Source organism: Balaenoptera acutorostrata, chromosome 18 (assembly GCF_949987535.1).
Source record: "Balaenoptera acutorostrata chromosome 18, mBalAcu1.1, whole genome shotgun sequence".
Taxonomy (NCBI): domain Eukaryota; kingdom Metazoa; phylum Chordata; class Mammalia; order Artiodactyla; family Balaenopteridae; genus Balaenoptera; species Balaenoptera acutorostrata.
Window position 1 is genome coordinate 9,608,498 of NC_080081.1, and position 27,366 is coordinate 9,635,863.

The 27,366-nt window shown below is 40.9% G+C and overlaps 1 protein-coding gene across 1 annotated transcript in view; it reads left to right on the top strand.

The window, feature by feature from the left end:
- The first annotated feature begins 2,013 nt into the window (after positions 1-2,013).
- The window catches only part of NALCN (sodium leak channel, non-selective), a 283,440-nt gene continuing 258,087 nt past the window's right edge, over positions 2,014-27,366 (top strand). The window contains 3 exon segments of the mRNA XM_057532605.1: positions 2,014-2,407; positions 19,216-19,362; positions 22,043-22,225. Coding sequence (XP_057388588.1) covers positions 19,255-19,362; positions 22,043-22,225 — 291 coding nt within the window. The 5' untranslated portion in view covers positions 2,014-2,407; positions 19,216-19,254.

Genomic DNA, 27,366 nt, shown 5'->3' on the forward strand with positions numbered 1-27,366 from the left:
GTTTTGGAGAGAAACCACAATGCATATTTCTTAAAGGATCCTTTTATTTACTTGATATTGTCCAAATGGCTTCATCTTTCTTTCCCCTTGATAATATATTTTCTCATTTCTTTTTTCTCTCTGTAGATATCTTCCATGAGCAAAAGGACTATTGAATTCAAAGAAACCTGGGTTAGCATAAGATTCATTGACTTCAGAAAGTAGCATAAATCTGACTTTATCTTCTTAAATTCTATTTTTTTCTTTATTTTGGGCCCAAACAGGTGCAATATTGTAATACCTGCAGAAATAATGTGATGTGAAATCAATGAACTTTCACAAGAAGCCTTGCTACTATGGTACTGGGCTTGAAGATATTGTATTATTTGCCAGGATAAACTACAACCCGGAGAAAAACAGATTACATAGGAATTGCCTTCACTCATGCAACTAAACAAGGCTAGGAAAAAATATGCATTTCTTATAATAAATTCATAATCAATAATTTCAAATGGGTCCTTAAGATTACCAGTCATCATGTTCCCTGGTGCAGCCGCTCCCCCACTGTCCTAGTTGACAATTTCCCAACTTATTTTTCCCTCAAACCTCCAACACATCCTTCCTCAATCCTTACCCTCACTTGATGAGTTTCTTCCTCTTTCACTGAAATAAAAAATAAAATCAATTAGAAGATAATTTCCACAAGCTCATGCCATCCAACTCCCTACCTCCCTGCATGTAGGACCTGACACTCTACCTCCTTTCCTGTTAATATGAATGAATGCATGAATCATCTGTGCTTCTTGGTCAGGCCAGCCCTCCTTTGTCTAGTAAACCTCAACCCTCTCTTCTACTCAGGGACATGCTTTACTTACTCATCATCTTCCTGCATCACCAAGTTTTCCCCATCCACTGCATTAGCAAAAAATGTATTGTTATGTCTCCCACCTTAAAAAGAATAATGATTGTCTTTTCTCCACTTCCTCTTTCAGCTCCCACACCATTTCTCTCCAAATGTTTATAGCAAAACTCTTTGAAAGAATTGTCTATATATAGCTTCTGCATTCTCATCTCCCTGGCCTCGAAATGATTGTGTGTCCATTTTGTGTCGTGAAGAATATTTCCATATGGTTTCATTTGTTTAAAACTTAGCTTTTCATATAGTTGGTCTTTCTGAAATCTTCAGAAGAATATATTCCACATGGTTCTGTTTTTCATGAAATGCTAATTATTTTAAAATTTCCTCTAAATAATAAAAAAGTGCTAACACTGGCCCAATGTGAATAGATTGTGCAAGGGTTTTTTTTTTCTTTTTTAAATGATAAGCTAATTAAATATGCAGAACTAGAGATTTTATTTTAAAAATGTGTGTATGTGATTTTTTCCCATCTCTTGGACTATAATTTTGTAATAGGGAATGGTTCTTTGGTTTGGGGGTTCTGATTTCTCTTCTAGAGGAAGTTTCATTCAGTTTTCTCTCTCCCTATATTTATGTGCTTGTGTGTGTACGATGCGTGTGAAGACAGGACCACACACAAGCACCAAATCACTGTCAAGGATTCTTGGTGGGTTCAATATCTGACTACAAAGCAAGATGCCAGCGCCTGAGTAAACTTTTCAACAAATGCAGCTGAGAGGATAATGTCCCCTGGGTCCGAGCAAGATGCTCAAATTTCCAAGATTTCCCCAAACCTGCTCCGATGGGAGCCCCAGGAAACATCAGGTGCAGCTTCCTGTCCGGGTATCGTTACAGCGCCTGGAGGTGACCACTTTTAAAATGGCCATCCAGCCTCATGCACATAACGAAGTATTTTAATGTTAAGAGAAAATGTGAACATGCTTAGAAGAGCTCAGTGTCACCGATGCCCTCATGATTTAGCAGTTTCATACTCAAGGGTGAAACTAGTCCGCATCCTCAGATACTGTGTCCAGTAAGACAAGAGCACACGTACACGGGCCCCGCTCGCCCGTCCGCGGTGGCCCTCCGTGCGCCCCGCGTGTGCCCGTCCCGAGTGCACGAGGAGCGCTCGGTGAGCACACCAGGGAGCATAGGAGGGGCTAACTGGTAGGGAGAGCCCAGCTGCTGCTGCTGGGAGGCTGGGCCGGTGGCGGCGGCCGGAGACAAGGAGCCTGATGACACCGACCCTCCCGCTCCCCTCTGCCGTCTCCTCCCTTCAGCCCGGGGTGCCTCCAGCATCCCAACCCCTGCGGCAAAGCCAATTCTGATTTAAAAAAAAAAAAAAAAAAAAAGGCAGAAAGAAAAAAGCCCTCCCCCCCGCCCTCGCAGGCCCAGCAGCCCGGGCGGAGCGCGCCGCCGGAACCGCGGAAGGTGAGGGGCCGCGTCCCCGCGGTGGGTGCGCGCCCCGCCCGCCGCCGCCCGCCGCCGCCCGCCGCCGCACCATGACCGCTCTGAGCGCCGGGGTTACAGGTTAGTCGCGGCCGCCGGAGGCCCGGGGGGTGGGGGTGGGGGTGGGGGTGGGGCGCGGCGGTCGCTCTGGTCCCGCCGGGCCCAGGCGGGCCGGGGGCGGGGGGCGAGGGGCGAGGGCCGGGCGCGGGGAGCGGAGCGAGCGCCCCCCAGGCTGCGCGGGGAACGGGCGCGGGCGGCCGCGAAGCGCTTCCCTGACCCCGCCGCGGGGTGCGCCTTCCCCGGCCTCGGACGCGCGCTGGATGCCCAGGGCCGCCAGACCTCGGCCTGCCCCGCCGGCACCCGGGGGCCAGGTGCCGGGGGGTGAGGCGGAAGCGCGGCGCTCCCCGGGGCCGTCGCGCAGGTGTGAGGGCCGCCTGCCTCGGCAGGTTTCCGGGCCGGCCTTGCCCGCCCCGCCTCCAGCCTCCTGCGCACCGCTCTGCGCCTCGCATCCCTTCCTTTATGAATTGGCCCGTTTGAGTGGCTGTCATTAGGGTGGCCACACGGCGGGCAAAGCAGGGTGCTGCCAGAGCCACACCGTTTTGTCATTGAGCCCTTAAGAGACCGGTGTGGGTCGCCTGGCTGGAAACTCAAGGCGGGCCCAGAACCCTGAGCAGGGTTGTGTCTCTCTGACTCAGATTTTCCTCTTTCAGGGTCGCGAGAGAACTCTAAACTCAGGTCCTGATAAATGCTTGAAATATCATAGGGTAAATCTTTCAATTTGAGGCGTAATTGTTCAGGGAATATATGATCAGGGATGCGTGTTCAGACACACTCAGGTTCAGGCCTCGGAAAGATGTGTTTTTAATCTCATGTTTGTACATCATCAGCTAGGCCTGGATTTCCCTGGCGGTGAGAGTTTGTGTGCCAGGAGGTCCGGGTTGGCGAAGACCTTTAATAGGGATCAGAAAGTAAGAGGTAGCTATTTTTTTAAAAAATTATGATTCATATTTTCATAGCTACAACTGTGACTTGAAATTAAATAGGAGAGGAGAGGTTGGCCTATGGCAGTTATCCGCAAGGCAGATATAGAGCAGGAATGGTGGTTTTTTTTAACATTCAAAGATTGTTTCAACAGTTCTAAATTAAAATCATGGCTTCTCAATCCTATACAACAACAGCAAAAATGTATTTCCTAATCGGTGGGCTTTCGTTCTGTGGGCCTGTGATGTTGGATTTTCCATTCATCTCTAGTATATTTGATCCAGCTATTGCTAAAACCAGAGTGAAGGAAAAGTCAAGTTTGAGAGAAAAATGAAAAAATGAACAGGCTGGATGGACCCACTTGGAGTTCATAGAAGATGTGACATTTTGGCAGAATAGATGGTAAGCATACTAGGAGCTCTGTAAAAGTTGAAGACAAGCCATGTGAAATGGTGGCAAACTTTAGCTATGACATAGTCAAAAGAGGAAAAATATTACACTTGTAAAAGAAAAAATATCGACTCGAAGCAGTAGCATTTGCTTGCGGTTTAGAGAATTGAAGTGTTGGGTACCATTTTTTTCTTCTTCTTTGGGTATGGCATTTCTTTGAAATGAGTTCCATTTGCTTCTCTTCTCTTTCCTGCATCCATTGTGTGTATATGTGTGTGTACACTTGGGCAGGCATGTACATATTTGTTTCATCCTTTATCAATGATGCTGTGATAATTTTAGGATTTTCATGGCTATGTGAATATATCCCAGGGGAAGAGTCACAAGTTTGTGAAGAAAAAAAAAAAAAAAAATCACATCTCCCCATAACATTGTATCCCAATGTAAACCAGGTGCTGGGCTAGGAGCTGGAGGTTCAATGAGGAAAAGAGATAGACCAAGACCTATGAATCTGTCAGGAAAGACAAATATGCAATCAAGTGGAGAGACAATGAGATAGCCTATTTTCTAGTTTTGATTTGGAAACTATGACCTTCAGTCTAAAGAAATTATAAATTACCCCCCACCCAGTATCAACATTTTGGAGGTTGTCATGTTAGATGATTCTTACCTCTCTCAAGGACTCGTGCAAGTAGTGTTTTACACCTTCAAAACTCTTTGTGCGCAAACTTTTAACATTTTTAAAATTAATCCTTTCAATTTAAAAATAATTAGATATAAAAGAAATGACAGAAATGATGGTGAAAAGAGAATAAACAACCATAGTCCCAATAACCTAATACAAAAGATTGTACTATCTGTGTATTTTTAAGACTATATGACTTTTGTGTAGCTGTGGTCATGTGTTGTACATTTTTTTATGCTGTTTTTTCCAGTTATTTGTCATAAGTATTTTTCATGTTTCTATACAGTTTTCTTCCTTAAAAAATTATAAATGGCTATATAAGACTATGCCCTATGAATATAGGCTCACTTAACATGGCTATAATTCTATCTTTGGATATTTGCTGTCTCCAGCTTTTCATCATCATAAATAATGTCCTGATAGATAGAGTATAGGGATTTATTTCTATTGGAAGTTATTATTTTTCATGATAAATTCCAAACAGTGATATTCCTGGAAAAAATGGATTATTTAAATTTTTAAGTAGATATATATTATATATAAATTTATGGAAATATATATAATATATATTGTAGGTTATGGATATGTACATAGCTCCAAGTTGGCTTTCTAAAGGTTATGATTCTGAATAAGATGATTTATATGCTTTCTGAGGTAAATCTGCCTTCTTTTCAGTATTTGTGGATCATCTTTCCTCTTTTACAGGAATAATAGAAGATAAAATAGCTTGGATTTATGACCTTTGCACTATATAAAGACTTGACCTTTAACAAATTCATCTGAAATCCAGCTGATAAAATATACCTCTTAGAGTAAAATCAAAGTAGGAATGCTATAAAAGTTGTAAAGCTGAATAAAAAGAGTAAGTAAATGCGAGGTCTTTTAGGAAAAAGTGATTTTTGAGCTCAGGTGTCTAATTCTGCTTTTTGCTTTCCTACTCAGACTTCAAATAAATGATCAAAGGAATTTATATAGTGAGAAATCTGTGCCCTACAGGTACAGGGAGAAGAAGACCATTTGTTCCTAGGCTGTCAACCCTAAGGCATTTCTTGTAGATTCAGTACTGATGGAACTGGGCTCATGAAACTGATGGGTAGAACTAAGGTTCAGGTCACAATTCCCTTTCTCAGAGATTTGTACAAAAAATAAGTAACAGAGCTTCTGCAGAAGCCCTTAATGTGAAGGGGTGAAGGTTAAAGATGGAGCATTCTGTGGGTAAGACAGAATTCGCTGACTTCTGAGGCAGTTTCTCCATGAGACCCCAGGGCAAGGACAGCCACACCAAACGGAATGTGCTCAGATGACAGGAGCTGACCCTGCGAGTCCAGAGGTTGGGGCAGGAGACGGGGTTCCGGGGAGGGAGTCCAGGACAATTAGAAGTATGAGAAGTCAGAGCACTGCAGCCAAGGGAATCATTTATGCAGAGATCAAGAGTGAGACTTATCTCCAGTCATGCAAAGGAAGGAGATGAAAAGAGGACTTTGTTTGGGGCAAGGATGCTATATGTGGAAGACAGCCAACACAGACACACAAATCATCAGCGTTCTTCCTGATGGGGAGAACAGAGCAAATGGAACACGGGCCTTGTTCTAAGGGAAATATAATAATTATTTTGTTTTAGATGGAAAAATATTCAGATGAAGATGGGTGATCATGGACCAGGAAAAATTAATTAAAAGTAGCCAAAAAAAAAAAAGTAGCCCACATGTAGATCTAGCCTGGTGAACACTTCGAATTTGAAAAATAAAAAAAGGAAAATATTCCATCAGTGTTTTTATCAAGTTGAAAAAAACTATTCACAAGGGAAAGTTGAGACTAGCTTCATTCTCCTCCTCCAAAATTAAAGGATCAGTAAAATAATATACTGAAAATGTGTAATTCTGAAAAATAGCGGAAGACTGTTCTCTTACGATACTGATATGGCTCAAAATGAAATATAAAAAAGATGAAGAAATACATATTAGGCGCCTGCTACCAAAAGAAATAAAAGGTGAGGTAGAAGTATGTAAAAACAGAATAGTTCAAAAAATAATTAAATGAGAAAAAAAGCACCTTATAATAATAAAAGTTGCTATCTTTAATAAAGTTATAATTACAAGCTTTCTATATATAATTCACACACTAATTATCATAGCATTATAGTGTAGATAGCCAAAAGTATTCTTGTGTGTATTCATTTTGGGCAACATGGTCCTTAGATGTAGTATTTCCTCAAAAGGTCTATGACCTACGATGGGATAAGGAGGCAGCATTTCAACTTAGGAAGTAAAGAAGACAACAGAACAGAACTAGAGAGGTGAAGAAAGAGGAGATTGTTTAAAAACATGAATGAATTCATGATGAAATAGAAAAGCTTTAGATCTGATAGAAAAAAAATAAAGCCCAGCATTCCAGTCTTTAAGGCCTATTAATGTATAGCTATCTATAGGAGGCATCAGTGTGTCAAGAACTAAGAATGAGGTCAAGAAGGAGAAAAATAAGAATGGGGGCCAATGAAGAAAGGTGTTGGAGAAACTGGGCATGAAATTCTAAGGATGGGTAACTGACCTCAGACTACAAGAATGGAAAAGGAGAGGTGGATGGTGATTTATCAATAGAACAAATGCTAACAGAACTTGGTGGCTGAACCAACAGAATGAAAAGGAGGGGTGGGTGAGGAATGAATCCAGGACCTCAAGCTTGGGTGATTATGGACATTTTTGCTCCTATTTGTAATGCCTAGGTAGAACAGCTAATCACTTCTTTATCTTTCAGTTAACTGTATCTACAGGTTAAATCCTTTGCTTCTTTATTTCTTTATTAGTTCTTTATTGTTATTATGAAATCCACAGGAGATCAGCTTCACGTATCACGTTTGGAGTAGAGGAAGGATTTTTTTTAAATTACTTATTATTTCTGAAAAGTACAAATTATGGAGGCCTGTGTCAGACAAGATACAAATTTGTATCAGATAAGATATGTCAGTGATGGCTTAAAATACTATTGAGTATATGTTATAAAATTTGCCTGGGGTTAAAAAAAAAAGGTAATTCAAGTATGGAAACTTCCTTGGCTTTTCCTCCCAGGAGCTGAAGCTCAGAGAATAAGATAAATATTGTAAATAAGGAATTTAAATTTTCAGAACTAGAGCTTGTTGGATTAGTCTTTCTATTTCTCTCAATTCCATATGTCAATACTTTGTGGAGAAAAGAAATTTTAAACTCTGGGGAACCTCAAAACAATTTTCTACTTTTTATTAAGTAAAAATTGAAAGCAATGTTAAAAGCTAGTTAGTTCAACTAGACAAATTGTTTTTGCTTTGTTCCTTTCAAGAAATGAATAGCCATATTCTAGACTAGAAAATTATAGTAGAAAAGTCAAGGAAAAACCAAATTTCTTAGTTGTCTTCTCATAAGAAAAAATGTATTCTTGTATATCAAATATATTCAAATATATTTCAAATATATTTAAATATATCAAATATATTTTTGTGGAAAATTCTGAAGTTCTCTGAGGAAAACTTAGAATATACTTTATTCATTCAGTTATAGATCAAATTTTTGTCTCAGATTTCTATTTTACCTTTATTGTTTATACCAGTCTCTCTTATTTTTTTCCCAAATAACCAGTCTTGACTATCACCTGTAATTTCTGTAGTGTCAAAATGCTCTTCTGAGCATCTAGACCAGTGGTTCCGTCACTACTGGGACCAGCACTGGGAGAGTGTGTTAAGAATCACCTGGGGAGTGTTTTTTAAAAACACCATTTCCCATACTTTACCCTGCAAGGTTCTGTTTTAGTATGTCTGAGTGAAAGATGCCCATGGTTGAGAATGTTTACAAACCTCCCTAATGATTCAGATGTTAACCATCTTTGGAAACTACTATTTTAAAACATTCACCATTGTCCAAATTTTGTGAATTCATATTACAAAATTAAACAACCACACACATACATAAATAGATAGCTCCTTTTCATTTTCCATACTATTTAACTACTGTATGGAAAAGTTTTGAAAACCACCGTTTTAACCATCCATCTTCTTTGTCCAACCATTGCAAATTCATTACAAGGTTAATTAACTACAATAAAAAGAGATAATCTCCTTTTCTGATCTTTCATAATATTTAAATGATAGTAGCAGTTTCTTAAAATAATATGCCCGTCATTGGACTACTGGATGATGAAAACCCATGAAACTTCTGCCACGACCTGGAGGAATCTGGACCTTTCTAAAAAAAATTACACCATCAGCCTGTGGTGATTTTTAACTCTGATGTTCTTTTCTTAAAAATTTCTTACACCTACCTTGTACCCAAAATAACTCACAAAATTAAAAATGCATATCCTTTCTAAACTTGGAGTGAAAGGCTAGGGCTTGTTAAAAGGATTGGCTGAATTTTCTGAGTAGAGAGGTTGGAAAGAGGCTGGTCAGCCTACATGTGTGAGCTGATTGCCTCATTTTATAATCAATACAGTGATTTAGGAGACAAATACAACTTCTAACCCTCTCCTACTAATGGGCTGTTGGCCTGCAGGGTGCAGTGGTGTTGGGACATCATAGTCTATCCTGAATTCCTTTTCCAAATCTAGTGATTTTTAAAGGTCAAAGAAAATTCAATTTTCACAATTAAAAATGAAACAGAACTGAATCTTTGAGGAAGTAATGACACTGTTTTGAAGTATTTGTAGAAAGAACTAGAAAAAAATATGCTACTTTTCTTTGGGATTTAGGAAGTAGACTCAGTATAAAAAGTGGGGAACCATTTTCTGTTTTTAATCAGTGTGTTGACAAAAGGAAACGAGAAAAGAAGAGACTGCGGTTGGAGATGGCCCTTTGAAATGTTTAGCTTGATCTGTTTGGTGGCCCATCTTGGGTGGCTCTTGCTATCCTGCTGAGACTGGACCACGCATGTAACACTGTTTTTGCAGGGCTGCATCCCGATTTAGCTAGGGCCAAGACGTAGATGAGAAAGCACCCAAATGAAAAGTGCATTTGTAGAGAGAGAGGCAGAGAGATACAGAAAGAGAGATTGCCGCTGTGATCTGGGGTCCAGTTTTTTTTTTTTTTTAATTTTTATTTATTATTTATTTATTATGTTTATTTTTGGCTGTGTTGGGTCTTCGTTTCTGTGTGAGGGCTTTCTCCAGTTGCGGCGAGTGGGGGCCACTCTTCATCGCGGTGCGCGGGCCTCTCACTATTGCGGCCTTTTTTGTTGCGGAGCAGAGGCTCCAGACGCTCAGGCTCAGTAGTTGTGGCTCACGGGCCCAGTTGCTCCGCAGCATGTGGGATCTTCCCAGACCAGGGCTCGAACCCGTGTCCCCTGCATTGGCAGGCAGATTCTCAACCACTGCGCCACCAGGGAAGCCCCCTGGGGTCCAGTTTTAGCGATGTTTTAGTTTGCCTGCTAAGTGATGTGCTCTGCTGTTGCTAAGGCAGACCTAGGACTCAGGCAGCTGCCTGCCTTTCCTCCAACCACTAAGAACCAATTAGAAGAAAAGATGCATTGCACTGGGCCAATTAAGTTTCAAGAGCAAAGGGTACTTTGGGAACAGGAGACACTTGCCCCGGGGCATTGCAGTCTAGGTGCTGCCTTGCTCTAATTTAGTTTCACTACTCAGACTTGGGAGAGGCCAGAACTTGGAGACTCCCCATCTCTGTTCGCTGGGGAAAGAGAACGTTCTATTCACAAAGCCCTGGAAAGGTCAGGTTGAAAGACAAGACAGCTGAATATCATGGGGGTAAAGGTCAGAAAGTGACCTTGGGTAAGGCACTCACCTTCTCTAAACTTCATTGTCGTCTGTAAAAGAGGAATAACAGAGACACCTGCTTTATTGGGGTGTGGGGAGCAGTTGACGAGATAATCCACGCAAAGCTCTTAGCCTCACACATGATAAATCCTCAGCAAATGTCAGGCGTCATTTGTTTATGCTTAAAAACTGATGATTTTCATATTTTACTTGTCTTAAATTACAATGAAATTCATCACTGTTGCAAAGCATTTGAATTGTACAAAAGTGCTTGAAGTTCAAAAGTAAGTCAAATTCTCTGCCCATTCTCTCCCTCCCTCCCCTACCTCTGTTCTCCCAACAAAATGGACTCCCTGGGTTCTAAACTTGCTTCCAGTTCATCTGGATCTGGGCAAGCTTGCCTCAGACTTTTAATCTGTACAATGGGGATAATACTAAAAACTACATCAAAGAGGTATTACGACCTTGGAATAGTGCCTGGCACAGAGCCAGCTTTTGATAAATGTTGGCTCTTATCTTTCAAGTGAAAAAAAAAAAGAATGCATAATGCTTAAGCTTGATTCTCCTCTAAAATTATGTACAGTAACTTACAGACCACCATGCTACCCTGAGTTGATAAAATGCATACAATTATGAGCAGCTTCAAGAGTGTGTTAAGAAATTTTATCATTGGAAGTCTCTTGGGAGGCCATCTATTGCAAACTCCCAGATGTGTGTGTAGTCATCCTCTCTGAGAATATCCAGAAAGAAGTGTACCATTTCTTGGGATGGCCAAACACATTATTATTAGAAACTTTTAGATTAAACGGTTCTTTTGTTGAATAAACAGCTACCACTTGCTAACTTCTGATTGGTAGCTTCTATTTAGTCTGGATTTTCCTTGCTAGAAGAACAAAGAACACTACAAAATAGAATCGCAACCCTGACAGTGCCCTGAGCTTTGCATTTTGACTATGACAGAAGGACTTCTCTCAATGAAGCTCTTCTTTCTGCCCTAATATAATCTCTGCAGAAAAACATACACTCTTTTACCCATGTATCATAAGTCAGATCTGTTTTCTATTTTTCATGTTCTCAGCACATTCGGTCAAGAATTTATGAGACTAAAACTAACTCTAAGAAATGAAGAAATCTGTCATCCTTAGGAAGTTAAGACAGCTGTCTCTTTACTACATGATGTAAGATTATCAGATGGGAGTTAGTAAATGCTTCTTTATGTGTTTTTTTTTCCCACAATTTAGACAAAAGATGATAAAAGCGTAATAGACTATTTCTAGGATTCATCCTCAAGGAAAAAGGCTGGATACATGAATAATAACTTCAGCTATCTGAAAGTGACATTTAGATAGATTTGATGAGGCGTTTGATGATTTCTTACCAGAAAAAAAAAATCGACACATTTTTATAAATGTGTGGCTGGAATAACTATAATGTGCCTCATATAATACAAATGGATTCTGTTTTAAGAGAGGAGTATGTGTGTAGTATTTTCGCAAACAATAATCAATGCTAAGAGAGTTTAGAATTACAAGGTTGTATGAGGGACTTCCCTAGTGGTGCAGTGGTTAAGCCTCCAAGCTCCCAATGCAGGGGGCCTGGGTTTGATCCCTGGTCAGGGAACTAGATCTCGCAACTCAGAGTTCGCGAGCCACAACTAAGACCCAGCGCAACCAAATAAATAAATAAATATTTTTTTAAAAATCACGCTTTAAAAAAAAAAAGAAAAAATGTTGAAAAGTAGTTTTCTTTTTATTACCTATTTTATAATGTACTTAATTTTTAATTTAATAGTTCTGTGAATCACTTTGTCTTGGTTCATATCCTGGCTCATCTCTGTACCTAAATTTCTTGATCTGGGAAGTGGTTCTTGTAAGAATCGAATGACATGATGTATGACATGCTTAGAACCAGGCCTGGCACGGGATAAGCCCTCAGTAAACATCTTTATGGGAAGGAGTCTTTTACATGGCGGTCAGCTTAATTTGGGAGGAAGTCAACTGATGAGCTCACTACTTTACCATGGGGAACTTCTGTGTCTTCCAAAGCGTTTCATCTCCTTTTTGTGGGTTTTTTGGTAGATTTCTGTGTGTGTGTGTGTGTGTATTTGAGGATTGTTTTCCTTTTTATACAGCATTCAGACTGGGGAAGATCTCTTCAGTTTTACATCACATTCTAGCTATATCACTTTCCCTTAAGCACTGTTGATTGTTAAGACCGGGAGGCAGAGCATCACTGAACAGGAAACCCCGGGGTCGCTGGGGTCCAGCGTGGGAAAGCACCACGTGCCAGGCTGTCAAGGCTGTATGAGGCGGGCTCGTGGAGGGAGGTGCAGGGTGCCCAGGCAGCACGGAACACCCGCCCTCGGTGCCCAGAGCCGAGCACTGAGTTGATCTGGGCTTGAAGAACTAGAGGACAAGTTTCAGACCCTCGAGATGGGGAGACAGGACACTCAGCTGGGCAGAGAGAGGTGCAGTCACCCCAGGCTCTGAGGCCCCAGGGTACCCGGGAGTTGGAGGAAGGGCCAGTGCTAGGTTAAGTGTGAGGCAGGGCAGAAGGATTTGGGGTAACATAAAACAAGACAGAAATAGTGGGGTTTTCCTCCTAATTTAAAACCACGGCATAAAATGTTATGATTGTGTGTTCATTTGTTCTGAATGGACATGTCCTCTGTCAGGAAGAAAATTTGGCCAGACAAAAACAGACAGTCTAACTTTAAGAACCAATGACATTTGTCAGCTCCAGCTTGAGGAATAAGCATCCCCTTTGGTCTTCACATTGTTATTATGATGCGCTGAAGTACAGTGGAAGCTTTTAATATGCATACACCAGGCATATGGGGAAAGGCAGGAAACTCTTCTTGTTCCAATGGAGATATATAGGGTGGTTTGTTGTTTGGGGTTCTGTGGCCATTTAAAAAAAGAGGGAGACATAGAAATATTGAAATAAGAATTGTTTGTAATGCCCACATCAAAAAAAAATTGGTAACGTCGAATTCAGTTGTCTCCCAAAATATGTGGTGATACCTTTCTCAACAACAAATTCAACATTGGTGCTTAATCTAGAAGATGTGCTTGTATCTGTTTGCCCAGCAAGGCCTTGCACATGTAAGGTTGTAAATGAGCTTAGGAGACCAGAAAGACAAGGAAGGGCAGATGTTTGAAGGTGGTATTTATTAATAGTTAGGGTTTTCTGTGCCTGCCTATTTATTGACAGAGAAAGATTTCACAGGATACTGCTAGATGAAAAAAAAAAGCTGGTTACAAAACAACGCTTAAGCGCAAATACTTAAAAATAAATATATGCGTGGAAAACATACAGTATACGGAAAAGAAGATACTAAAAGAGATACACTCCAGACTTCCCTGGCGGTCCAGTGGTTAAGACTGCGCTTCCACTGCAGGGGGCACGGGTTCAATCCTGGGTCCGGGAACTAAGATCCCGCAGGCATGACGTGCGGCGTGGCCAAATAAATTTTTAAAAAAAGATATACTCCGTATCCCATTGGAGAGTAAGCGCTCCAGCTAAAGGAAATTTCAGCAGGAGAGAGAGCGTATTTGATTGTAGCTCTGCTGCAGCACTTTGCCTCGTGGCTGGCACAATGTATGCACTCAACAGATACTTTGCCAAAATAATTGAGTGCCTAGAATTCCTGATGGTTTTCGCTTTGTCTCTCGTTTCGTTTTTATATTTCTAATTTTCCTACCACAAAATTTTTGTGTAATGAGAATAAAATTAAAATAAAATGAATTTCTTCCAGTTTAATGTAAGGTTTAGGTATCTGAGGTCTAGGAAGGGACCAGTTGGTCGGCTGTCCTGGCTTGTCTGTGAATCTCGTTATGTCTGGTAGCACAGATTCAGAGGCATATTGGGGATCAACTATTCAATCGGAGGTGATGTGGGGCTAGCGATGAGGTAGTGAAAGAATAAGAAAACCAGCAGGTGGAGGTTGTAGAATGAGAGCAGAGTGGTCAGAGGCTCACCTTTAATTATCTCCTCTGCTTTTAAATTAAGTATGTCTGCTGTGTCAGGAACATGGGGCATTCAGGAATTCCAGGAGGAAAGAGACCAGGTGTGTTTTGCTAGTGCTGAATCACATCACCTAACACGATGGTTTGGATGATTTTTTTTTTTTTAATGAATGCATTTATGTAAGCATGAATGAATGAAAAACCTCTGCTGGCAATGAAGGCCGCTCCGCCAAAGACAAAGAAGTAAAGCTTGGGGAGAGAAGTTGGAGGGATATTTTTGAACATTTTTTTTTCTTAATTTCCTTCCCAAATTGTGGCGGCAATGAGATAAAAGCCCACCCTTAAATGTGTGTGTATCTTGGATAGGACAGTAGCTAAATGATTCCACTTGAACTTGTAAAGACCCCAGAGTTTGTGCACATAAATGACCAGAAGACGAGTTGTTGATTTCGATATGTCACCAGTTGTAATGACACCTAATGACTAGAAATAAATCAGTGACTTCTGTCTTCTTTGGGGGCTTTTTAGAATATAATAGATGCTGTAAGTCTGCTGGAGTGGTATGTTTCTCTCGTCTACACGTTTATTCCCAAACATCAAATCTTTCAGGTGTAACAAACAAATCACACGTAGAGACAAAAACTCTTTGTGAGTTGAAGTAGGGAATAGGAAGCACCGATGTGGGATCGGCAGCAGACAACAGAGGGGACACAGCTGGAAAAAGGTGCTGAAGCAGTTGAGAAAGGTTGGAGGGTGGCGGGTAACGGGGTGTTCGGCCAACTCAAGTGGAGTGTGTGGGTGTGAGTGTGAAAGAAACGCAAGTGAAAATCCCTGGCTCTCAGTGTCCTTGAAACATAAGGTTAAATAAGCTCCAGGAATGCCTTGCTGTTCCCATCACATGTCACGGTGCCTGGTACCACAGTGGATTCGTAGTATTTTCTGTGTGAATGAACGAATGGGAAACAGGATAAGGGGAGGTTGTCTGGGTTACAGGAAAGACCATCTCAGTGTGTTGGAAAGCTGATTCTAATATAAAAGACAGGACATATTAGAAAGGGTGATGTCAGGAATTCCCTGGTGGTCCAGTGGTTACAATTCTGTGCTTTCACTGCCGGGACCAGGTTCGATCCCTGGTTGGGGGACTAAGATCTTGCAAGCTGCACAGCGTGGCTGGAAGAAAAAAGGGGTGATGTTTGTGACCATCAGACCTGAGGTCCCGTGGCCTGGAAAGGGCTCTAGTAACGGGGATAAAGGGAAAGGGGCCTTGGACATACGTGGAGTGAGGAAGGAGGAAAGAAGTCACCAGTGAGGATCTGTGACGAGGGAATCTGTGCATGTGTGGGGACCTGCCTGTGGGGACTGGGAAAGTTCAGGGCAGTAGGATCTGGGAATTGAGAGGAGGGGGTGAAGTAGAAGTATGTCGGACCTCTAGCACCTGTCCTGTTGATTTTCAAGTGATGATGGTGTTGGCATGGCTACAGTTGAGGGAGAAGCCACGTAGGTACATGACTCAGCAATAGAAGCTGCTGGCCATCGACAGACGGTGATGGAAACTGTGGGAGCAGATGCTCATTTGAGGAGTTAAGTACAGAGGACAGGCACACGGGACAGCAGGTAAAGGACATGCTAGAAACCATAATGTAGAAGATGGAAGATTCAGAAGACGAATGCAAACCCAAGAGAGTTCCAAGGAGAAGAAAAGACCCACAGGGTTGCAAGTACCTCACAGCTAAAGAAAAATGAATATATTTTCTTTTGGTCCAGAGAGAGCTGGGGTGACCTGAGGAAGTAAAATATTGCTGTCACGGACTACAGAACTGGATTTTAACCATTTAAAAGAGAGCCATGAACCAAAGTGTCTTTTCTCCCTGAGTTGCCACTAGCTGTTTCCAAGTAAAAGATTCACCAATGAACATATTACAACTGTGCAGACTCCACCCACTGTTGAACTATTTAAATACCAGCTACTTTTAATAAGTGTGAAAAAGCAACTGGAAACCCCGCTTGTCAAACTTAGTGCACTGCCTTATGGAGGACACTTTTGTAAACAGAGAAAAAAAAATATCGTGTTATAAGTACACGATAGTGATAAGGCCAAGATACACAGAAGTAATTTCCCATCAAAATAATAAGCGTACCTAGGATACTTAAATATTCCTCCTGGTCTTTATCAGGGGAATAATAGGTTTGCTGTACTCAGTTATATTGATTCAACATGAATGAATGTGTATGACAATATTTCTGTATATAAAGGAAAATTATTACAATTAATTGCCTCAAATTAATGTTGGATTCTTCATATGTTTGTAACTTGAACTTATTTAATATTATTAAATCAGTTATAGTTTCAGTGATTCAGGAGCTAGTTGTTGATAAATACCTATTTGTTGAGTTTTAATATATATGTGGACTAACCAGGTTTTCCTGGGCACTGTTTGATTTGGTGACACTTTTGTATTAGGTCAGTTTTGAAAGTAGATGATAACTAATGTCATTCATTGTAGTTGCACTGTTTTGGTGGCTCAAATATAGCCATCGTGGAGATTTTTAAAAAAAATAAATTCTGGATGTCTATGTCTCTAAGATAACAAATCCATAATCAAAAATCGGTTTTGCTCCAGATGGAATATTAGTAATACAAGGATGCATGGAATTCATATGTGAAGATTTCACATTTATACATCAAAATTGTTTCAGACCTTAACTTATGGCCAGATCACAGAGCAGTAAATGGCCATCCGTAAGCTGCCACTGGCTCAGTGGGAAGGTAGTATGGCTGGTAGCTAGGCCTATACATTTTTCTTGTGTCATCTTTGAACTACATTGTAAAACCTCTCTTTATTTCCTCCTTTGCAAGCTGCACAGCGTGGCTGGAAGAAAAAAGGGGTGATGTTTGTGACCATCAGACCTGAGGTCCCGTGGCCTGGAAAGGGCTCTAGTAACGGGGATAAAGGGAAAGGGGCCTTGGACATACGTGGAGTGGTCACACGTTGTGTGAAATCTTGAAGGATTTCACGTTGTGTGAAATCTTGAAGTTGTGTGAAATCTTGAAGGATTTCTGAAAGATCCTGTATCCAGTTTTGCGTTGTGTGAAATCTTGAAGGATTTCTGAAAGATCCTGTATCCAGTTTTTGGGTACATAGGAGACTGTCATTCAAGACGCATCCCAAATTGAGGCCACCAGATGTTCCCCCGCTCCACAGTAAATCCGAGAACGAGCATAATTTGAATATCCTGCATATATTTACATATCAATGTCAAGAGTCCCTAACTCCAATTATGTAAAATAAAATTAGTTAGTGCAGCCTCCTGCAAAACCCATATTCAAATCCAATATTCAGGGCAAGGCAGCCTGGAAATACCTAGCACATCTTAAAGGCAATTAGCTTGATTTCTTCTGGGAATAAAAGGGCCAGGCAGATGCGCCTACCTTGGTGCATCAAGGAGAACAGACGTAGAGGTAGGCGCTCGAACACAGGGAATGGGATCAAAGGCGATTGGTCCTGAGCTTCTGTGTTCTCTTTCCCAGTGAATGTTGCACACATTTACACAATCTGCAAACACATTCACGTTCTTCTCCTGCTCCCGCGAGGATTGAGTGGCACTCGCTGTCCTTGGTTAGGTTTCTTTCTCCAGCCCCAAGAAGCAGCAGAGAGCAGAGCCAGTGCACCTTCCTGGTGATGGAACTACTGCATTTTCCCGACTCGGCGTCGCCATGGCTGTGTGCTGCCTGGAGGACCTTTACCCTCCCTTACCTGCCTTTAGACATTCTCCTAATCATTCCTCAGCACCAGTTTGGTCTACTACAAACACCTTAGACTTTGTAGTCAGAGCTTCTTTTAAAACCTCAAGTTTGCTTTGGTGACCTTGGTTGCTGCCTCGAGACTGGACTTCCTCATGCTTGCATAAAAAGACAAGATGCTTCCTTTCTTCCACCAGTTGTAAAAATTAAATATCATTGCTAAGTGCCCAAAACATAGTTCATATCCAGAAAATGTTAGCTCCTCTCCTTCCTTTAAGACTCAAGCCAGGGACTTCCCTGGTGGCGCAGTGGTTAAGACTCCGAGCTCCCAATGCAGGGGGCCTGGATTTGATCCCTGGTCAGGTGACTAGATCCCACATGCATGCCGCAACTAAGAGTTCATATGCCACAGCTAAGGAGCCCGTGAGCTGCAACTAAGATCTGGCACAACCAAATAAATAAATAAATAAATATTTAAAAAAACCAAAAGATTCAGTGCAGGTGTTAATCAAAGGAGAAGTCTCTGTGGGTGCAGGGGTGATCAGGCACCGCCTACCTTTACAGTATCTCCTCCCACATTTTTGCACTTACATTTGCTACTTGTGTCCTGAGGGCCCAACGTGTAGCTGCTGGATTGTGGCTGGTGGTAGCGATGGCTAAAGGGAGGTGACATGTATAGCAAGATGGGGATGACTCAGAATTGTGGAAATCTAAGTGGAAAGCAGGCATTTCATCATACCCCTCTTCAGTATGCTTTGGGTTTACTTCAGAGTTGGTAGAAGAATTGTTATAGTTACAAAATTCATAAAAGAAGAAAACGCTTGATTTAGAGTAGATTCTGCCCCATTCTCTCTGGCTCCCATCCACTATGGCAAGGACAAAATTGGGAGGTCAACTTGGGTCTATCCTATTGTTGGAAATAAATGTCTGTGAGTGTCACATTAAATTAACCCCAGGGGAAAATTCTGAGAATGATCTGAGTAGTTTATCTGAACTGGTCAGCTGTGTTCTGGCACTGACCACCTTTACGTGGAGACAGCTCTAGGTATATGAACATAAACCTCAAAAAATTTCCTATTCATATGTGAACCCTAAGAGGCAAAGCTATTTTACCCCAGTTAATCCAGACCCCAGTGGTCTCTAAAGTAGCACACAGAATGTTTTATGATGTGCACAAGACGATCTGTTGGGTTGAGAGAAAAAAAATTCAAGTTTTTTTTATTAACTTTTATCTCATCCTTTAAAAATTCCTAGCTGCATGTATTGATTATATACAGTATAATAGAACATGGGTGTAATTAACAAATGCCTAGGCATGCATGGGAGACTCTGTTTTTGTGATTAGGGTAAGGATGGTTTAGGGCACTAACACCCTCTCCATTTCCGCTTCCAGACTGTGGTTTTGAACTTGCTCCCCAGAGCTAACTTCAGCATGCTCAAAAGGAAGCAGAGCTCCAGGGTGGAGGCCCAGCCGGTCACTGACTTTGGTCCTGATGAATCTCTGTCGGACAACGCAGACATACTCTGGATTAACAAGCCAGTAAGTTTCTTTTTGGAAGTGTGGAGAGGCCCACGCTGACATAAAGGAAATTGGATTCATTTAATTCAAAACTCATGTAGCTTTGGCTTTGAAATGTCTGAACTGCATAGAACGTGGATGAGTCTCGGAGTCTGGAGGTTGAGAACAATCCCGATGCCGGAGTCTGAGGAGATAATCAGAAGTTTGGAATTAAAGGTCTCCTTCTGAGTTGCACGGAAAGGTTAATGAGATAGTGGATAGTGTCTCTGAAGAACTTTGTCACCTTCTCTGCCTAATTAAGCTGATGGGAACTTGAGGGGAAGCCTGACTACACCAAGTGTCATTGTACACGAGACAGTGTAGCAGCCAGAGCTGGGGCGGAAGGCAGAGTCACAGGGCTGGGAAGCTCAGCTCTAGGATCCTGAGCGGTATAGACTCCTTTATCAAACCAGCAGCAGGGGCTGAAGTCAGGAAATGAACCGCTACTCTCGCAGTGCTTGCCTTCCCCTTGACCTTGACCATGATAAAGATGATCGGCCTTGGTCCCCCTGTCCTTTCCCGTCTAATCTGTCCTCAAGACTGCTTCTCGCCTGCTCACATTTCTTTCCACATTTCCGTGTCTGTTTACGTCACCCTTCTGCTTTACGATCATTGAAACATCCCTGTTACCTACAGTGCAAATCAAAATGCGTTAGTATCACATGCAAAGCTCTTTATATTGTGGTTCTAACTTGCTCAGCAACTGCCCTTTCCTGCATCTACACTCTGTTCCCTTGTCGGTGGCTTCCTGCTCCTCCGAGATGTTCGGCCAGTTCACATTGTTTCCTTTGCCCGGAGACCCTTTCCCAGCAGCTCAAATGAGTCACATCCCCCTCACCCATGAAGCCTGGCTCAGATGTGACCCCTGCCCCCATCCACTCTGAGTTTCCTCCTTTGACCCTTCCCCACCACAGATGGAATGAACCTCTTCTTTTTCCACTTATCCTACTTTATATGTAAGTAGAAATGATATTGTATATAAATATCTATGTTATGCGTATCAGACTGAAAGTAATGATGAGTCAAAACTGTGTTGTTTCCATTTGTGTGTCCTCAGAGCCCAGCATAAGTTCTGACACATAGTGGGTCTTCCATTCATGTTTAGAGAGTTTGAACGGAATAGACAATAAAGCAGTCGCTAACTTTTTCTTAGTATCCACCACATACAGAGCTTTCTGAGAACTTCTGAAGAAGGTAGTTTTATAGATGTAGGCGTGTAAACACTAACTAGAATGATTAATGCTTAATGAGAATTCATTCTTTAAATTCACGACAGTTTTGTTGTGGGAGAACCCATCTTTTGAAACTCTTTTGTAATTAGATCCTTTGTGTTGGAGGCCCAGATGGGGCTAAATTTACACACTGATGTTTATTGAAGCGCTTCCTAATTGCCATGAAAAGTACATCAACTTTTAAAGTTAATCATCAGTGACTTATATGGTATGGAATTAGCAGCATTATGTCTTCATGCAAATCTTACCACTGTCAGATTAGTATTATAACCCACTCACCAGCCTACAGGGGTCTGAGTCTCCTCAAAGTTCTGACAATTTTTCTGTTTCTCATTGTGGGTGCTTGCTAGCTTGTGTAGCTGCAGAACCATCTACTATGAAACTAAAACATCTTCTTTCAGGGGGAGTATATTAAAGGATTAATGTGACTGCATATATATATACAGGACAATCAATAAATAACACATTGAAATTACCTTTAGGAATTGTGTACTAACTGATTAGCTAGTAATATTAATTGTGTAGGTTTAGCATGCAGATGCGTTAATATTTTTTCTCCTAGGTATTAGTTTTCATAATAAGATGTTACACGTGAGTAATTTTATGTCCTACGCATGTATACACACACATTTATCTTTTTAATTCCTACTTCTTTAGGTTGGGGTTAAGGAAAGTCTTCAAACAGCACATGCACTGCCAGAATTGCACACAGACTTATTTTTTGGCATTTTAGGAGAGCTATCTGGGCTAAATTTTTATAAAACATGTTCTCCAAAGTAAAGAGGAAAGTCCATTTATTATTAAGCTTTGAAAATATAGGATGAGAGCAGATTTTAAAACATATTTTTATACAAGGATGTTACATATAAGATACAATAGAAAGAAAACCCTTCTTATGGAATATGTATCAATTTATTTTAAGAAGCATTTGAGGTCTACTAGGATTGGCCACTGTGCTAGATTCCAGGGAAGTTACAATAAATATGGTCCCCGTTTCTAGGTGCTCATAGTACCTAAAAAAGTATGAAAGTAATAGCATGTCACTTTTCTATCGATATATATTTTGATGGAATCAGAATCTCCCTATATTATGGCCTTATGCCCTGGTAAGTATCAGAGCCATTGGGGTAGCCTGACCTGGTTCACATCGAAGCTTTGGCTTTTATTAATGCAGGACCACAGACAAGCCCCTTAACCTTCCTTAGTGTTTTCATGTGGAAATAAGGCTGCTTTGAGAATTAAGCAATGTAAAATACGTGAAAATATTTAGCACGTTACAAGTGTTTAACGTGTTAGTTTCCTTCTTCCTTTTCTCCCTACTGGTGAAATGTTTCCATCTCGCTATTAACGTTTTCCAAATAGCATGGTTCATAACACAAGTTTAGGATATTTCGTGGCATCAGGGTAGTAACTCTGGACCGTCTCTGCAGTGGGTTCATTCTCTGCTGCGCGTCTGTGCCATCATCAGCGTCATTTCTGTCTGCATGAACACGCCCATGACCTTCGAACACTACCCTCCTCTGCAGTACGTGACCTTCACCCTGGACATTCTGTTGATGTTCCTCTACACGGCGGAGATGATAGCCAAAATGCACATCCGGGGGATTGTCAAGGTGAGTGTTTCCATGTTATTTAAGCTATAAACCAAAGTGCATTGAAAATCTAAATCAGTTTAATGCTTTCACATTAATTTCAGTCAGACAAAAACGTCTGTTTATTTTTTCGATATTGAAGTCCTTTTAAAAAGGGTATGGGCTTCCCTGGTGGCGCAGTGGTTGAGAGTCTGCCTGCTAGTGCGGGGGACACGGGTTCGAGCCCTGGTCTGGGAGGATCCCACGTGCCGCGGGGCAGCTGGGCCCGTGAGCCACAATTGCTGAGCCTGCGCGTCTGGAGCCTGTGCTCCGCAACAAGAGAGGCCGCGATAATGAGAGGCCCGTGCACCGCGATGAAGAGCGGTCCCCGCACCGCGATGAAGAGTGGCCCCCGCTTGCCGCAACTGGAGAAAGCCCTCGCACGAACCGAAGACCCAACACAGCCAAAAATAGATAAATAAATAAATAAATAAATAAGAAAATCCTTAAAAATAAATAAATAAATAAATAAAAAGGGTATAACTCCAGATGTTGGTGAAAATATAATACATTAAGAATAATTCAAAAGTGAAGTCAATTGTGTAAGGCACAAAGTCTTGGAATATCTGAGAAGGAGCCAGATGGCCCCACTGCTGACTTCGTGAAGGCCAGAGGAGGGTCTTTCATGCCACCTACGGGGTGAGCACGCCACCTAGCCCGAGGAGGCACCTGTTGATTCATGGAACGCAGAATAAACGTCACGTGATAAGTTTGCAGTGCTATGGTAATCAGCAGGATCTCATTCGCCTGAGGCATTCTGAAGATATTAAGAGGTAAAAAGAAAGGGCTTGAAGTGGAAAGGAATTCCAGGACTGTAACATAAGGAATGTGTAACGTGAAATTGGCACCTTTGGGAGACAATAAATAAATAAATAAAAGAAAAAGGAAAAGAAAGAAAAAGAAAAGGAAGAAAATTTCTGTCCCGGGATATCCCTTTCTTCTGTAACCCTAACCTTCACATCCTAGCCTTTTCTTTTACTGGCTGTGTCAGCATCTCAAGTGAGTTAATTTTGATGAAGAAGGGCCTTATTTTGTAGAAGGGTTTCAAGACTTTAACAAGATGATGCTTAAGATATAGTTATTGGGTCAATTTTTTTGCTTCTCTTTACTATAATTCATTGTGTGCTGTCTTTAAAAGAGGGGGTTCACAGTCAATGCACTACTTTTTTCACTTTTAACTTTTTAAAAACTTTTTATTATGGAACTTTAAAAATTTACATGAAAGTAGAGATTATAGTTGTAATGAATCCCTGTAACTCAGCATCAACAGTTACGGTATTTGCCCAGTTCTATTTCATTTTAAAGCAAATCTGAGAAATCAGATTATTTCAGAAACAACTTCTTATTCATCGCTGACTGACAAAATCTTTTTTTTTACATATTGCATCTAGCACAATTATCAGTAATTCCTTAATGTAGGCTAATACCCCATCCATATTCATAATTCCCCAGGTGTCTAAAATATTTTCTTTTACAGTTAGCTTCTTTGAATCAGGACTCAAAGAAGCTGCACAAAGTGTATTTGTTATATTTTAAAATCTCATTTAAGTCTCTTTAAATCCTTTAGGTCTCAGCTCCACATGCCCCGCAAAAAAATTTTCCATGTCATTGATCCATTGGGAAAGTGAGTCTTTTGTCTTGCAGAATGTTCTACAGTCTAGGTTTGGTTAATTGCTTCCTGGTGGCTCTATTTAATAGTTTCTGTTTACTCCATATTCCCTGAACCTTTTTGACTGTTGACCAGTGATGCACACAGGTGTCTCTTTCACCACGTGGTCACCACAAAACAGGTTGTCAAACTTTTGGATATTTGCCAATCTGTTAGGTGGCAAATGGTAACTCAGTGTGGTTTTAATTTGCATTTCCATTTGACGAGTGAGGTTGAACCTGATTCTATGTATATAAAAGCCATTTTCAAGTTGTCATTATTTTTCACTCAAGTTTTGGGCACTTTCTGTGTGTTAGGAATATTAGCCCTTTATGATGTAAGTTGCAGTTATTTTTCCCCATTTGTCATTGTCTTTGGCTCTGCCTGTGGTTACTGGTACCACACACACTTCTTCCCGTCCCAGATCATGGGCAATCTTTCCATTCTATCAAGTCTGCTCCCACACCTTAAAGGACTGTTTTATAGTTTTCCTCACGTAGATTTTGCATGTTTTTTGTTATATTTATGCTCTGCTTTTTTTTTTTTTTGCTCTTGGTGTGGGGTCTTATCTTTTATTATGTATTCTTACTTACTGTTGTTCTTTTAAATGAAGGCTGTTGATTTCTGTATGTTAATATTATATCCTGCCACTTTACTAAATTAACTAAATTCGTGTATTGTTTATAGTAGTTTTTCCATTCATTCTTTTGTTATTTCCATATCACCATATCCTATACAAATAAAGACAGGTTTGCCTTTTTCTTTCCAATTCTTATGCCTCTAATTGCTGCCACTTATTTAATTGGGCCAGCTAATAATACCTACAAAATTTTAAATAGTTTTAGAGACAGTGCGCATCTCTGCTTAGCTCCTGGCTTTATTTAGAACACCTCTAATGTTTCCTAATTACGTAATCTGAAGGATTTGCGTTTGAAGTATGAATATTTTATCAAGTTAAGGGAATAAACATCAATTCCAGCTTTCGAGAGTTGTACCTTGAATAGCTTTTAAATTTTGTTGAATGATGATTTTTCTCCTTAGCTCTTGTAATAGCGTGGATTTCCTAATAATTGAACTATCCTTACATTCCCAGAAAAAACTCAGCTGGGTCATGACACAGTTTTGTTCTGTTTTAATCGGTTATTTCATTATATTTGTTATTATTTTCCTTGTTTAAATTTTGTCTAATCTTTGTCAGGTTTTGATGTTAGATTTTCTCTGTGTGTGTGTGTGTGTGTGTGTGTGTGCACTTCTATGCTCTAAAATAATCTGAGTAATCTTGAAATTATTTTAACTTGGAAAGTTTGTTAGAAATCCCCTGTGAAACCATCTGATTCTAGTGCTTTTTTGATAGGACTCCCTCTTCTTTCTGTTTCTCCTAGGGAAATTGGTCTGTTTAGACTTGCTTGGTCTCTTGGGGGTCTGTTTGATGAAGTAAATTTTCTTATGGAATTATCCACTATTTAGTTTGTTTAATTTACTAACAGTATATGTTTATTATGCACTGATTTCCAGCTAAAATATTTGTACAGCTCTTTGCCAAACAATCTGAAAACTTATTAAGAAAAGTGTAACCTGATGCTTAAAATAGAACACGGTGCACACATATACTTTATTTGGGTTGGTAGACTCAAGTCCACGTCCCCGGAAAGGCTAATGGGAAGAGAGGGAAGAGGAGGTAGTGATACACTTAACGCTTATCGGTTGTTAAGTATTTAGATAAACGTTGCCAGCACAAGATTTAGCCCCCAAGAGCAGCAGCACTACACGCACATCATACCTCCTTGCAGGATTCACGGACAACTTCAGTGTTTCCACTGGCACGTGTACACATTCGCTACAGTGGTTCTTCTAATTACATAGTGATTTGGGGGCAAGTATTTTAGCAAATGTAAATAGCAAAGATTTGTATAGTGAGAATTCAGATAGTGAGAGATAGACCTTCAGTATTTTGTGAAAATGCTGTAATAATGGTCTGAAGCAGGTACAGGGGAAGGGGGCACAAAAAATAGTGAAAAAAGTCTGCTTGAAGATGTCAGAGAAGTCTTGAAGAAAGAGCAAGGTGAAGTGATGTCTTGAAGTGTGAGGAGGTGTAGTCTATGGCGGGGGTATTGGCGGAGGGAAGTAAAGGGTTTCACAGAGAGAGAAAAGTAGTGCTTTGAGACACACGGGCTTGGAACACCCTGGAGCCTTGGGGCACTCTGCGTAGTCAGAAGTAGCAGATGGGAAGCTCAGGGAGCAGCTGGAAAGGACCCTGTGAACGCAGCCCGGCTGCACCATGGAGGGCCTTGCAGCCCTGCGAGGAGCTCAGGCTTCCTCCTGTGGTCAGTTAAGATGCGTGGGGCATTCGAATCTGAGAGTGACACCCTCTGATTTGTATTTGAGAAGCTCACTGTGGAGGTCACATGCCCCACGCACGACAGGAGAGAGAAATTGAAGCATAAAGTCCTTCCGGCAGAAAATGTCCTTCAGAATTTTCATTAGAGGAGTTTATGTATTTAAAGGATTTCACATCTTTTATAACGTTCCCCAAACTTGACTACATCTGCCAATTAATTCCCGCTGCCCAATAATTTGTTTCTAATTGCCTCCCCCACTAATTCTTGTTCCAGGAAGCATTCTAGCTCACCAAATCCCTACAGGCAAAAATAAAGCATTTGGGTGATACATGTTTGTGTTGCTGCAAAGCGTTCCATGTACTGCAGACTGTGAATTCCTCAGACAATTCTCAGTTGTCTATTTTGCATCTGGCAATAGACCTGGCTAAAAGTAGCATGCATCCTCTGAGTGCTGTTGAAGTAATAAATAATAATGCTAAGACACAGTGACAGATGGGCCCTGGGAACTCGGAACAATAAATCATGTGCTTATGAAACTACACTCGTGCATATTGTTTTATAACTGCAAACTATATCCCTATAAATGTCTTCAGGTAAATGTGTTTGGTTTCTCTGCTTGTTAAATCCTTGCATGGCAATTTAAGGTCCTCTCTTATACTGTATAATTGATTGGCAGCCTCCAAGTGTTTATCTTTATAGAAATTGACGGACAGCTCTTGAATAACTCATCTCCTCAGGCACCAGCCTGCTGATTTCTGCCCATAACTCAAGTACTCTCTGCTCTCCCTTTCTTGTTGATGCAACAAACAAGTTAAAACCTTTCTTTCATATTGGAGGCATTAAAATTTCTCAGATACCACTGGGCCTTCGTGTGTGTTAGGTTCTGGTTACATATTTTGGAAGCAGGGGAAAGGGACAATTTATTATTTACAAATATTGTAACTTGAACATTAATACAGTAGGATTTTAAAAGGATCTGGACGTACTGACAAATTGAATCATAGCACCATTTAACCAGTTATGGTGAAGAGTCTTTGAAAATACATATTGAAAAAGAGGCAACTTGATGCATATGTTAGACACAAAATGCAATATGAGATTATGTTACCGAACCAAACTAGGGTCCCCTCACCCTC